At 42.2% G+C, this 14,848-nt stretch overlaps 2 protein-coding genes across 4 annotated transcripts; both read right to left on the reverse strand.

Annotated features, from left to right (window-relative positions):
- Positions 1-152: 152 nt before the first annotated feature.
- Positions 153-9,875, reverse strand: LOC118221776 (ornithine aminotransferase, mitochondrial-like). Of its 3 annotated transcripts, XM_035407150.1 has the most exons (11): positions 9,623-9,777; positions 7,247-7,315; positions 6,871-7,108; positions 6,263-6,487; positions 6,066-6,161; positions 4,926-5,053; positions 4,216-4,338; positions 3,836-3,964; positions 2,761-2,874; positions 2,053-2,197; positions 153-1,689 (listed from the first exon to the last, which is right to left on the reverse strand). In XM_035407150.1, exons 3-11 carry the CDS (start codon positions 7,076-7,078, stop codon positions 1,529-1,531), a joined length of 1,329 nt encoding a protein of 442 aa, XP_035263041.1. In that variant the 5' UTR covers positions 7,079-7,108; positions 7,247-7,315; positions 9,623-9,777; the 3' UTR covers positions 153-1,528. The 3 variants fall into 3 exon arrangements, with proteins under 3 accessions (XP_035263041.1, XP_035263040.1, XP_035263039.1); XM_035407149.1 differs by lacking the exon at positions 7,247-7,315 and having other exon boundaries at positions 9,720-9,875; XM_035407148.1 differs by lacking the exon at positions 7,247-7,315 and having other exon boundaries at positions 9,623-9,780.
- Positions 9,876-11,752: 1,877 nt separating this feature from the next.
- Positions 11,753-14,246, reverse strand: LOC118221797 (NK1 transcription factor-related protein 2-like). The gene is made up of 2 exons (XM_035407183.1): positions 13,878-14,246; positions 11,753-12,488 (listed from the first exon to the last, which is right to left on the reverse strand). The coding sequence occupies exons 1-2, from the start codon at positions 14,116-14,118 to the stop codon at positions 11,893-11,895; spliced, it is 837 nt and encodes a 278-aa protein (XP_035263074.1). The 5' UTR covers positions 14,119-14,246; the 3' UTR covers positions 11,753-11,892.
- Between the last annotated feature and the right edge of the window lie 602 nt (positions 14,247-14,848).

Genomic DNA, 14,848 nt, shown 5'->3' on the forward strand with positions numbered 1-14,848 from the left:
AACAAAAAAAACTACATTGATATATTTAGTTTCAGCAAAATCTGTGTACGTTTTTGGAACATTCCCACTCCAATGTCCTTGTGTGCAGTTATATCAAAATATGATTAACCCAGCCAGTTACCCCCTGCCCGTCTCAAACGATTGGAAACAACTGGATCCTCCATAAATTTATTATAAGAATATTCTGGAACAACTTACAACAAATTATTGATGATTAAGACATATTCAACGTGCAACAGAATACCGATGTTTAAACCACTTCTCCAGAACTGAAACCAAAGCACTCTTTACAAATAAACTCCAAAGAAATAACATCACCAGAGGAAACACGACGCACAAACAGTATATTCCAAATTATACAAGTGTAAATCTGGGCAGTTGTAAAAAATGGTAAAAAAAATTTTTTTAAAGTGCAACAGCCAAGTTCAGTCTATGAATTCCAGTCAGCCTACAGCATGTGCTGATGGGAAATCTCCATCAGAGCATTACTGATCACCCTGAGCATAATACTGCCATAACGCCTAACTGATCGAATTGTGAAATTGCCGGGTGTCAGTGAAACTAACGCTGGAAGGTCTGAACTTCAGCTGTCTTGGTGGGAGGACTGGCCTCTTCTCCCACCTCCATTTCACCCTTGTTTTCAGTTGGTTCTCTCAGCAGCCCAAAGCTAAGAAACTCAAGAGTACTCACATGTAACACCACAGGCAAACAGGTGTGCCCAGTAACACAGAAGCTGTGTTGTGAACACAAAACCTGCAAAAGGCAACCGAGGTTGAAAATATGACTTAAATTAATAAGGGCTGAACAGAAGCATTTCAATAATTTGACAAAACATGCTTTTTCCTCTGAACGCTTTCAAAACAAAAGGAAACAATTCTGGTTTGACCAAACAGTGCTTTGGTCCTCAAAAGGATTTTTATGATATATTAATTGAAAAGTAACAATTGTACAATTTTCTAAGCAATTTTAACAAGTTAACAACATTTTAACATGTAACATTTTCTTAAATCCCATACTCAGGACTCAAACAAAGATTTGATACCACAGAGCCCATAATTATGCACATACTTTACATCTTTGAAGTTTAGAGTCTGTTACACATTCTCTTCAGACGGCTCAAGGCACATGAAAGGGGTGCACATCAAGGGCTGGTCAATTTCAGGAATTTGTGCCAAATTCTGCTCTTTATTATATAATTAACGTAATCATATCGTGATCTGACATTTGCATAAGCACCAGCTGCAGCCACTGACTGCAAGATAATTGGTTGGAAACCAGCACACTCACCCGCCCTCCAAAACTGGCATTGTGCACCCCTGACATGTGGAAAAGAGTCCTTTCTGTATACATTAATTCTGTATATTTATTAAAGGCGTATTGAAACAGAAACATTTAACTGTGCAATTATTTTCTATTTTTTTTATTTTCTATGTAAATTTAGTCCACAGCAAAAGGTTAAATCGGAAATCACCAAAGGAGGGTGTCGTCCATGGAGGAACTACATGGTACTGCCCTGGGGTCAGCGGCTTTAGAAGGACAAGATTGCCTTTTGAATGATTCTCACACATTCTCTGATCTCGTCCTCCTTGATTATGAGGGGAGGGGCCAGCCTGATGATGTCACCGTGCGTGGGCTTGGCCAGTAGACCGTTGTCTCTCAGGCGCAAGCACACCTTCCAGGCGTCATATTCTGAAAGCAGATTTTTGGAATGTTTTTCAAAATACTAAGCTAGTGTTCTAGAACTCCATTCCTTTCAGTTATCAGTAGTCACTGTTACATCAGCATAAGAATGTTCAGCAAAGAACATTCTAATGCTGATGCAACAATCACCACATCATAATTCTAAGAACATTCTAATCACATATTGATCTTACACCTTAAAGGAATAAAGGCCCTGTCTGAACTGCAGAATGGCTCTTCACAGGTGCTATAAATTTCCATTTCCTATTAATGACCAACAGCAAAGCCCCCACAGTTTGTGAAGCTTGTGACATCTCCGAATTTCTGCACTACAGTACTGTACAACACACAACAGCGAGGCGTGGGCCCTACCTTTAGTTTCCTTGATGACGATGGCGTTGAGGAGGCCCTTGCCCCTCACCATGGTGACGACGTCGCTGGGCAGCTTCCTTAGCTCCGCCCGTAGCAGCTGGCCCATCTTCTCAGCGTTCTCTGCCAGTTTCTCCTCCTCCAGGACCTGTAGACACAAGCACACGCGGATGGATACTGTGTTGCCCTGTCCACTGTTTACCCTGGATACCACGTAGATGGGTGTATTTATTTGTGATTGGCAGACCTGGGTCAAATACATATTTGTTTTGGATTCAAATACTTTTCTGTGCTCTGTTGGTCTTGCTGGTGTAATTGAGCCTGTCAATATGACCAGAAGGCGGGGTTTGCACTTGATGAGAGTATTTCATTGGTTCCAATACACCTGACAAGATCAGTAAAGCGTAGAAAAGTACTTGAATCCAAAACAAATACGTACTTGACCCAGGTCTGGTGAGTGGATGTCTGCATAAATGTCAGATGGATTAGCGGATTAGAGCGCTGCGGTGGATTGGGAGGGCGGACCTTAAGAGGAGGACAAACAGTCAGTGGATAGGGAGATGGGTGGGGTGGATGGGCAGGGTCAGCAGATAGGTGACCAATAGGGTCGCTGGACAGTTAGACAGGCAGGTGGAATAGGAAGACCATTGGTAATTAGAGGTTGATGGGCGGTATTGGGTTTGGGTACACAAGCGCATGCGTCGCACGCACCTCCAGGGCGGCGATAGCGACCCGGCAGCCGAGAGGGTTTCCTCCGTACGTGGAGCCGTGCTCCCCGGGCTTGATGGTCAGCATCACCTCGTCGTCGCACAGCACCACGGACACCTGAGCGGGAAAAACCAGGGTCACGTGACCAGAACACTCCTACAATCCCATAATTCCAAACCCTGGTCGCACCACCGTCAGTTTATCCAACATCAGCTCTGGAGCTGAAAGACTAGTATGTTCACATCTTTTTTTGCATCACTGTTCTAAAATTAACTAGCATTGTCCTTAATAAATTGGCCCTACAGTGCTTTTAATAGCAAATTAATGTGAGGGTATGGTGTTAAGTGTCGCATAAATAGTGTCATGCAACCTGTAAGAAATGTTCAGGGTTTGTTGAACCAAGTTTGAACAGGCCTGTTTTCAGGCTGCCGCAGATGGCGGAGTGACTCCGCTGTCCAGGCTGTTGTGGGGAGCTCTTTCCACCACTAGGGGGCCACAGAAGAAAACAGATGTGACTGGGAATGTGTACGACAACGCGTACGAGTACCTGATTACAGACAAGACACTTGTCTAGCAGCATTCTGTACGAGAATGTACCACTTTGTCCTATCTGATTTTCCTCTAATGCATACTTTTCCCTTATATGACTTTCCTTTTATGAAACCAGACAGCTAAATTTAGCAGACATTCCATTACAATCACTCAGCAGGCACTCCTGACCACAACAACACGCAGAAGAGGAGAACATGGATGTTAGTCTCCAGAATACAAAGTGTGATATCACCATGAAGGCATAAAAAGGTACTTGATTCAGTGAGATAGAAAGCAGTTGTATTATTGCCTTTGTTGTTATTCTAGTTCTATAGTAACTCCGATTTTTCAAAATCATCAAATCAAAGACAAGAAGCCTACACTTGATTTTCAGAGATAGAAAGCAATTATATTATTGTCTTTATTGCTATTCGAGTTCCATAGTAAATGTAATTTTTCAAAACCATCAAATCAAAAGTAATATTGTGATAAAAGAGTCTGGACATTTTGTGTATAGGGGTGATTTGTTGACAGGGGGGACTCTCACAGGGTAGACTCCCCCAGACAGCGCCTTGCCCAGGAGCACCAGGTCTGGACGCACGGCTTCGTGATCCACAGCCAGCCTCCGCCCCGTCCTGGCCAGCCCCGTCTGCACCTCGTCGGCGATGAACAGCACCTGCGCGGGGGCCAAAGAACAGGAACGTGAGCGATGACAACGTACGGTACAAGCACTGGGGCACACTTCCCAATAAGGCTGCTTTAGCCTTCTCCTGAGGCCGACGCAGGCCGCTAGCTATGATCAGCTAACGACCAATTGCACTGCAGCACAGTTTAAGGGGTAGTCAAGTTTTGTTTATTAATTTTGTGTAAAAATGGAAGGAAAAAAAGGATGTGTCGCAGGGTCGCTGTACCAGGCCTCATACTCACGTTGTGCTGGGTGCAGAGCTCTCTCACTTTGGTGAGGTACCCCGGGTCTGGAACCACCACCCCAGCCTCGCCCTGGATGGGCTCCACCATGAAGGCGGCCACGTTCTGGTCCTGCAGCGCCCGCTGTCAAACGCAACCGCACACGGTCAAGAACCAAGACAACCAACCAACTACACTGTGATAGCACCAAGTGCTGCTTGCATTTATCAAAGGCACTCAAGGTGGTTCTACGATAAAAGGAGAAGCCCAGGAATGTCTAGTCGGCCGTTCCGTTTTCAAGCATTTATTGACAGACCCTTTCAGGGTTGCCAGTTGTTCAATTGTGACAGACAAACTGTGTGACAGCACACTGTATCAAGCCAGTCAAAGAAATGTGAGTTTAAAAAGTTCAGCGAAAATGTATCAACCAGTTTCAGCCGGTTGTGCAATTCGCAAGACTGCAGGATCTGCGGGTTTGGATGGTTGCACATCTTGTGGTCTGGTTATCCTTTGTGTGTACTGCTTTTGTTATAATATCCTTACTGAGTGTCTGTATGTACTGAAAGTGCTTGCTGTGCCTCACAAGAATTTACCCAAAACCATAAAGCATTTAAAAAAATACTTTTTAAAAAAATGAATATTGACAGGACAGCTTGAACTGACAGGAGGATGGATTGCTCGGTCAGTTGACTGATTCATTGCTCATGGGTGTGGAGATGCAGTGGGCCTACCTCCAGTGCAGGCAGGTCGTTGTAGGGAATGAGCTCAAAGCCAGGCATGAAGGGGCCGAAGCCATCATAGCTGCTGGGGTCAGTGGAGCTGGAGATGGCCGCCATGGTGCGTCCCCAGAAATTTCCGTCTGTGTGCGAGAGAAGGGGGACGGACCCATAAGACCAGCACCTCCTACAAGTGGTACAAGTCACTGTCGCATGAGCACCGTATCAACTTCACCAAAATGCTGTCATTCTCGTCCCAATTTTTTTCTTACCTATTCATTTTTCGCCAACAGCTTCCCATCAATCATGCTCCTGGGCTTGTTTTTTTACAACAATGGTGGTCATTAGATACATTACCTGGGGTGAATTTCTCAAAGGCAGAAAAAAAATGTGACTTGGCAGGTTTAATGACAAAGTAATGTGTGCCAGGAAAGTCACTGGTGACGAGTGCTTGGTCAAATGCTTGTGCTTCATGGCCTTCCGTTGTGATTAGTCCCTGCAGTATACCCTGAATTGCCACTTGTTCTGTAGCGTTCTCAAGTTATAAATGACACAATGTTGATTGTGCCATTTCCAATACTCAAGTCCGCCACTGCGAAATTAAGTTTCACAAAATACTTTGGTCTGAACTGAAAACTGGACAAGCCTGTATAATAGGAAGATTGTTCTGGAGTCATTTTGCTTGACCAGTTTTCAAGCTTTCCATAGAGTTTAAAAATAAAATTAAAAATTAAAAATTTTAAAATAATTACCTTCAGTCTTGTCTATCCAGGGTACCATGAAATTATTATGATTTTAAATCAGATGAACCTACTGTCAGCCATTACTCCAGTTTTAGGAATTATGAACCTGGCCTAACCTTTGTGCAATCCTTCATGTTGTAACAAATATGGCTCAACAGCACGTCTGGTGTCAGGTTCGCTTTCTCCCATTGGTTAGGCAGATCAGCTGTACTTCATGACCACAAAATGCATTCCAGTCTAACAGACAGACTGACCGAAGGGCAGGGAGAGGTTGAGGCCCTTTAGCGATAGCCTCACGCTTGTCATAACTGCACCTTAATGTCTGAAAACTCGGACCGACGCAAAACATTGGTTTGCAAAGCCAGCAAATGCAGACACTGCTTCCCTTTCACTGCGAAGGTCCTCGACTTACTTGCGAAAACAATCTTGGCTTTGTACTTGGGTATTCCCTTCACGCTGTACGCCCATTTACGGGCCAGCTTGCAGGCCGTCTCACCAGCTTCCACGCCTGAAAAAAGAGAGGGAGTGGAACATTACCCAAACCAAACCAGGAACGTGTTTCTGGTTCCACGTTCAAAGAACCACAGCACGGCGGGGGGGGGGGCTGACCTGTGTTCATGGGCAGGACCTTGTGGTACCCAAACAGGTTGGTGATTAACTCCTCGTACTCGCCCAGCACGTTGTTGTAGAAGGCCCGCGAGGTGAGGGTGAGCTTGGAGGCCTGGTCTTTGAGAGCGGCAATGATCTTGGGATGGCAGTGGCCCTGGTTGACCGCGCTGTACGCGCTCAGGAAGTCATAGTACCTGTTGCCTTCCACGTCCCACACATGCAGGCCTGCCCCAAACCGGAGAGACCCAATTATTAGCATAGCATAATGGCTGTTTGTGTGACAAAGGGGTAGTGCTTGACAGGCCCATCTTCAAAGGGACACCAAGGCGTTTGGCTTGAGGGATATCCAGTAGCAAAACCTTGCAGTTACCAATCATTATATCCATCTTCATGGATATTTCAACTTGAATTTTGATAAACAATTTTAAAATTTACTGCAAGCAATCTCTTAAGTTGAACATACAAGCTAACAAGCACAATGTCAATATCCTCAAAGGAGCAAATGTATAAAAGCTCAGTATGTCCAACCCCTTTCTGTGGGTTTGTTTTTCCTATACAAGCAAGGTGCCTTTTGTAGAAACCCGCTGACAGGATAGAGAGCACAACACCTTCTGCTCGCTCCAGCGCCACGGGAAGTGGGTGGTAGTTGTGGGCGCCATACTTTTCCTCCCGGGCAAACACCTCTTCGGAAGACAGGGGGCGCTCTACCCTCCTGAGGTTTGAGGCAGTTGCGGAGGCAGTCCGGACTCCCGAGTGCACGTTTCGGGTCAGCGCCGGTCCCGCCCGGACGAGGCCGAAGCTCACCTTGAAGAACATCTCTTTTGATTGTTTTTAGGTGCGGGAATTCTGCAGTAGAAGAGAGATAGCTAATCAGCAATAGCACACGCGTCGGTGCAACCGACACAAAATGGCGTGAACGCCAAACACTAAGCTATAAGGTCTAAGCTCCAAAATGGCGCAACTGGTCAAAACACTCTCGCCTACATTTGTCACAATAACAACCTGAAGGAGGAGCAGGGACGTAGTCTGTGCAGTGACTGTCCTGGTGCCTGCCTGAAGAAAATACAATTAGGACCCCTCCCGGCACTCCTCTTAAAAAGAGCTGTGCCACCTGAAACTGAACCCAGCACAGCTGAGTTAACGCTTGGTGGCATGCAAACAAGATAGAAGCAGACAGTATCACTGTTACTTTGAAATCGATCTGTTCAGTGTAACAGCTTGTAGCAGCCACATTAACAGCAAACGCACCTGCTTGTATAGTATGACATAATCCAATCAGCATTAATACCGTGATTCAAATGACTTTTAATACTCTATGAAAAGCATTTTACCCACCGGCAGCTACAAGTTTAATGTGGCTGTCAAAACTGTGCAAATGAAACATGACACAAGAAGACAAGAAGGTGGATCACAGCAGCCTCAACAGCCTCTTAGCTTTTCATGGACAGGCCAGCTTGTCATAAGTAGCTGCCATGTTCAATCCAAAGATTTGTTCATACTGAAAAACAAGTAAAAATTCTGACATATTTATAGAGGGAGTAATTCATTCTATTGCACACTGCTCTAAAACACAGATGACACTTTTATATTCATGTTAGCAACTTCCCCAGAATACATTTCTGTTCCAACATAAAAGTGTGACAAATCCACTTGAATATATAGCTTTTTATTCCAATTACTGTCTTGGTTGACGTGTGTAGTCGTTAACCTTACTGTCTCTGTCTGTACTAGAAAGGGTTTGAGTCAATGCTGAAGGATTACTGGCCATAATCATAACTACGGAATTACAAGCACTAGATATATTACTGCTGAGGATAATTCAAACTCCAGTTCCATGTCCTATTCAGGAAATGGTTTATATTTTGCTTCACAAGCAGATGTTATCATATCATACAGTACTGTAAAGTACATCATATTCAAAATCTTATAAATATGTTAGAGGTGGCTAGTCATAGCATGAGGAAAGCTACACAGCCTCATCCTTGCAGTCATTTATGAAGAGCAGTGACGGAACCACAGTGAATTCAACTCTGATAACAGCACCAAGGTCATTCCACCCCTGGTAGAGCCCATGTAAATATTTGATTTGCTGCGGCCTTTAAATTTAAATTGGACTGTTGATTGGCTCTCCGGGGCCTGCCCCCAGCATACCCCTACACGTCACAGCCAAATAAAGCAGTGGCCTGCAGCGCCTCCACAAACTTCATCACCATCCAATTGTGACTTGTCAGCATTCAGTAATGCTGGGGGAGAATGACTACAGAAGTTTAGCTGCTAGGATATGGACACTCTGAGTACGCCTGAAGTGTCTTAGCTTAGTAAAGCATGTCCGCATATCAGTTTAGGTTATGAACAGATAATATACGACATAAAGAAAGAGTGTGCGCACTTGCACACTTTGGAAGCAACGTTTTGTTTGTTTTGTTGAGAAACAAGCTGTTAAGATGTATTATGTTCAAACTGTGCCATTGCATTGTTCACAATTACGACAATAATTAATATCATTTATAAAATTGAGCAAACGTAAATTCTGTTTGCTTATTTGATACATACCCCAGCGCAAAACTGTTGCCTACATCAATGCTTTGCACAGACAAATTACTACCGGATTAAAATTCCTTAATATTGCATGCATGAATCCGACTGAGAGTGGTTAGGTAGAGAAACTGTCGAACCCGCTAAACCCGTTGCGTAGCCTATGTGTCACTCTCAATGCGTGTAAGGAGCCAAAAAAGGATTCCTCGTAATTACCCCCAGATTTTCCTCCATTCCAAGCTAAAATGGAATACAATAGGCTATAATTATGACGTGCTTGAAACACACAGGACATTCAGGTAAAACGATATTATTGCAGAGCCATAAGTAAGTCAGCTGGCTAAGACACCACCCCAGCCCAAGGGAACCGCAGGTTAGTTAGCTTGTCCAGTTGGTGTCATTTTCCATGTTAACCTAAAGGTGATATAACACCAAATGGTGATGTGTGTACTGCTGGCTAGAAATCTAGTGATGTGTGATGTAGTGCAACGTATGCTACCCTTCGTAAATTACTGGATGTCGCAAATCACAATCTTCGTCGTAGGCCGACTCGACTGGCTAGCCAACGAACTAAAGTTGCAAGTCCGTTGCCCCAATTGACCAAAATGTACGTCTGCGACTGCGTTGGACTTTCCCTTTCTTTTCATTCCAAAAAAAAAACAAACAAAAAAACACAAATTATAGCTAATCTGTAACGTGAGTTTGATAAATCGCTTGATAAGTGACAGGAACTGCTTAGATTCGATCAGACACCACCAATTATCGAACATAACTACCTAGGCTAGTTCTCAAATTGTCTGACTATCGTTGACGTTAGCTACTTACGTTTCTGTAACGTTGACTTCTTATTTTTTATGAATCCGTCGCAACGCGTGGCTATCTAATAACGCACATTATATCGGGGTGGTATGCCGTGAAATACCTTGGCAACTGTGGACTCCTCTTAAAATTTCAATCCTCTGTGATCCACGATGTCACACACCCACTGCCACAGCCACTCTTGAGCGAGCTAGAAGCAGCCAACCAAGCTCCTGTAACCGGATTCCTACGTCAATGTGGCGGGGTCGCATGACGCAAATTGTAGGCTATTATACAGCGTCGTTTTGAGACAGCCATATGAAAATCCCATATCGTAATATTATTTTGTGTGTGCGTATTAACGTTTATTGTTTTACCATGTTTTTAAAAATAGTTTACTGTGTTTAATCGGCTGTCAAAGCAAAATACACAATAATGACGGTGCCGTTCACTGTTCAGAAAGAAATGTCAGATGTATTTGTTGATTTAGGCTATTGCAATGTTTCTCAAAATATGCTAACACTATATTCATGTAATATGCGGTATGCATGAAGATTTTCACGATCTGTTTGATAGTTCCATTTCTTGTTACAATCTCTGATTAGCTACATGTAGCATTATTTTGCTCTTTTCTTTTTGGCTTGCAACTCCCACACTACATTACATTACGCGCGCGCGCCCACACACACGCATCATTAAAGCCTTGTTTTCGTGATATACTTGCCTTCATGTCAGGGTCCGTTGCATGGGGAATCATACAGTGAAGGATTGCCTTCACACGTCCATAAATTGTTGTCGGCTTGTATGAATGTTTTTGCACTAGGCCTACATACCAAGAACTGAACCCAAACAAGAGGGAAAGGGCAAAACATATATACTGTAGCAATGTATGTTTATTTGTCTAATATGTTAACTACCTAACTACATCTAATGTCCAATCAGAGCATAACATGAGTGTTGCCTAGAAAAAAAACCTTTAAAACTTTTAAATACGCCAAAAAATCTGTTTGATGGGGTGTAAAATGCACAAATCAAATGGCCTCAGGACTGATTTCCAACATAGTAATCCATGCCCAATTGGATAAAGACTGATTTACAAGCCCTTGTACTGTATAACCAACCAGATGAGTGTATGAACTTGGCTTTATATGATTTTAAATATCTATGGTTTTTATATAACCCTGAATAGTTTTCTTGTTTATTTTAGTAATTTATTGAAGTAATTCCAGACCTTATGGTTTTATATTCTGAAAGACACCTCAAGAATTACATTTGTCCATCAAAATTATTGAATACTCCAATGGTTGACTACAACCAGGGGGTTTTCTTTTAGATTTCCTCATACAATTCTGATTATTTTAACCAAGATAACACATCACATATTAACCCCAAAGAAGCTCAAAGTGCAAGGAAAGAATCGGAGGATACTATGAGGGGGCTTCATTTATTCAAATTCCCAATCTACTCACTGACCATATCCATCTATGCATTCTGCTCCATATCTTTTTAAGACAATCCCTTTGACCAGAAAAAAACAAGTAAAAGAATAGATATGTTTGCAGCACATCCTTGTTTTCCTTGTAAGTTTCCTTTGCTACCAAACTGCAGAACAGCATGAATGATCAACTATTAGTTTCATGGATTATCAACAAATTCATTTCAGAAAATTCATGTTCTGTCAGTCATAAAATAAAGATATGCCTCAAGATTTATTGTTTGGTCATATTGGCTGATTTTATTAAACTTTAGGTTCCATTTTGAAGCAATACTAACATTGCTATTGTGTTCTGACATAAAACAGTAATACATTTTACTTTAAATTGGTTTTTAATTTTCATGCCATCCACACTTTGGTCCAATCGAGAATATGTCTTACGCTCACGAACAGATAGGTTTTAAACAGGAAGGTTTATAGGTATTATTTACAAAAAAGAATATAAGTATCCAAAATGGCAGACATGCTTGTTCGTGTTGATGTATTGAATGTGAGCATAATGGATTAGATACATGTGACAAAATTTTAATTTAGGCAATGACCCAATACAGAATAAACAGAAAAGGTGTGTTAAGGAACGAGGGAGGGGAGAAACGTTGTGAGTGGAACATTTATCTTTCATGCTCAGCACAGGTCAATAAGTGAAGAATGTGTTATAACAAACAGCTGGCAGTAAGTCCTTAATTTGAACGTAACGTCATATATATGCATAAAACGTTTGTACACAAACAAATAAACAATGCCTTGGAAATGTATTTACATTTTTTACAAGTCCCGAATTAATTATATGAAAATACAGCCTTCATAAATGTGGAGTGTAGTATATTGGCTGAATGAAGCTGCCATGCACGTAGGGATTCAAATGCCCTCCGGTGGATGCCAGTGGAACTGCACCAGCTGTGTGGCAGACCATATTTCCAGAATTGAACGTGTTGAAAGTTTGGTAGGTTAGTGCACTTGGTCCAGATGGCGCAGGGCTTGTGCTGACTGTGACCGAAGAGTTCGATCCGGGCTGTAATGCACTGTCAGCCCCCGGGTTTTGCTTTTTCCATTTAGTTCTTCTGTTCTGAAACCAGATCTTGACCTGGGTTTCAGTCAGGCTGAGAGACAAGGCGAGGTTGAGGCGCTCACAAACGGACAGGTATCGTGTGACGCGGAATTTGTTCTCCAGCGCCACCAGCTGTTCATAAGTGAAGGCCGTTCTCGCACGCCGGGATTTGGAGCAACCATGGTCAGAGCGACTACGGATCTTTTGTCGCGTAGATTCCTGGTCACCAGATTCCATGGTATTGGTGGCGCTGTTTATATCTAGTTCTTTCTCTGTTTCCTCGTGGGAAGAGCCCAGATGTTTTTGAGTCCGCGCCGATGCGGTCTCAGGGTCACCTCTCCTCTCTTCATCTATTGAACAAAAAGATGCATCAGAAGTTACTTGGAGAAACACCTGTTCTTTTTTTGCTTGCAGGTTCATCGACAATGCATTACCTGTTAACCGATTTATTGAACAAAGAAATATTCACATAATGATGTAGGCTACTTTTCAACGTTTGACATATACCTGAGTATTCAGTTTAACCTCGAACTGATATTTCTGTAGATCTGTGTTTCTAGAGTAATTTAAAACAAATTATGTAGCCTAGGCGTTATAGATAATAACGGGACAGGCGGAGAAAAAGTGTGATAGCCGGGTGCAATGGTGCTGAATGGACAGCACTATTATCGATTGGCTCAACATTCGCAATGTATAGCGACGCGTGATAAAACATATCTAATAACTAATAATGATCAACATACATATTTTTTTTCTTTATCATTCATTGTAGCGCCCAAAATAGTATGCCAGCAAATAGTTAATTGGGAGTCATGTATGTAGGTCTACGTATTAAAGCTATGAACATTTATAAAGCTGCTTCTTTGGTTACCCTATATGTGATTGTGGGTTACATTTATCTACACAGAAGAAATGATTAATGGTTGATACTGATCAGCCGTGTTCGAATGGATTTGAGCAACGGAAAGAAGAGGCAAGGTGGATGTAATCCTTAAATCACTCATAAATCACAAATCGCTTAAAATGTCATGTTGCGGGAAGCAATCCCGACCAAATCCAGCTCCACCATCTAGCCTTGACGTGCTAATGGAGTTTCATATTTGTTGGAGGATCGATAAATGTCATCTATTAAAGGTAAGTTTTAATCGAACAATATTTAGGATCAGACATGGATGGGGTTTGAAGTTTGCACCTGCAAGCTGCTGGAGGGAGATATGCAGGATGCAGTAATGGGATATCGATCAACGTGAGCTGAGGCATCCTCAATGGGACGATTTAAACAATTACCTAGGCTGGCTGTCCCAAAGCCAATCACATACATTCAACTGGGGTACAAGCGACAGAATGTGAGGTTTAAAGAAAATTCAACAGTAGAAATAAGAGAAAGGTCACCTTTCTATCCTTTTTAGTCAACAAAAAATAAAACGCGATGAATTTGTTGGAGCAAAACCTGCGGGAACCTTTGAGATAACTCGTTGAAATTAAACAGAAAGTGCATGTCATGAAGCCTACACCCGTCCAAGTTTCAATATGACAAATAATACATTTGAAATCTACCTATTTTAGTAGATATTTTGATAATAAGTTATTTGTAGCCTATGCTGTAACCTATTCCCCTCCAACCTGGATTGAATTTCGCGATTAGGCTAAATTATTAGGCTCTACATTTTAGTACTTAAATCTCGCTTGGTGTTGTTTCATATTCATTCATTCTCGAACCAAAAATATGTATGTCTTACCTAAGTCTCCGAGGATTGGTTTACCAAATAAAGGACCTTCGGGCTCGGACGCGCCTGCAGCTAAACTTCCCCCAGCGGCATCACTTGATGAAAGAAATCTCTCTTTCTTCGTGCCCGTTACGCCTGAAAGTGAGTCCATATTTTTGCTGTTGAACTTATTTGGATCCAGTATGTCAATAATAGAAAAAGAAATCCTGTGGCCGTGAGTCATTTTGACCCCAGTGTCCCGGTGCTCCAACATCAGTGAAAATATACAAGTATCTCCAAATTGTGTATTAATGTATTATATTGCTACAGGACAAAACCCTTAACCCCTTTAAAGAGTTCCGATTAGTTTGACGTTATATTGGCCGCAGTTTCTCCACGGAGTTGGCGCGCTCTAGACTGACAGCTGGCTTCAGTGGTACTCAATGAAAAAGGAGTCTGATATTGAAGCTGCTCTTTCCTCCCATCTGCCTGGTCATTTAAAGACGCGGTTACGAATGCTCACGTGGTACACAGAAACCAGCAATTCGTGTCAGTCAGAATATCTTTTTACTGCACTAATTTATCTTCCACTCGAGCCAACATGTAGTCTAAATATATATTTCAATGAGTAAGCTGAAATAGCCTATGTGTGCCATTGTCTTTAGAAGCCTAACGACGACGTAGCTTACATTAAAAAATAAGGCTATTATTTTTTTTTCCTGTAAAACACTTAAATAAAGGCCTTAGTATAGTTGAGTCTTGGTATAGTGTGTGGTTACCTTTCTTTTTTGACGTGCCGTATAGGATAATAGACAATAAAAAAGTTCTAAAACCACTGCTTTGTCTGCAGGCATAGTTCATATTCTACCACCAATATATTCAAACAGGCTTGTCAAAAATAACACAAAACTGAGTCTATTTATCAGCATTTCTCCTTGACTACTGCATTTTCATTATAAGTTAAATGCAAATGTCTGGAGTTTTTTCTGGCACATATTGCATAG

Source organism: Anguilla anguilla, chromosome 2, assembly GCF_013347855.1.
Source record: "Anguilla anguilla isolate fAngAng1 chromosome 2, fAngAng1.pri, whole genome shotgun sequence".
NCBI classification, from domain to species: Eukaryota; Metazoa; Chordata; class Actinopteri; order Anguilliformes; family Anguillidae; genus Anguilla; species Anguilla anguilla.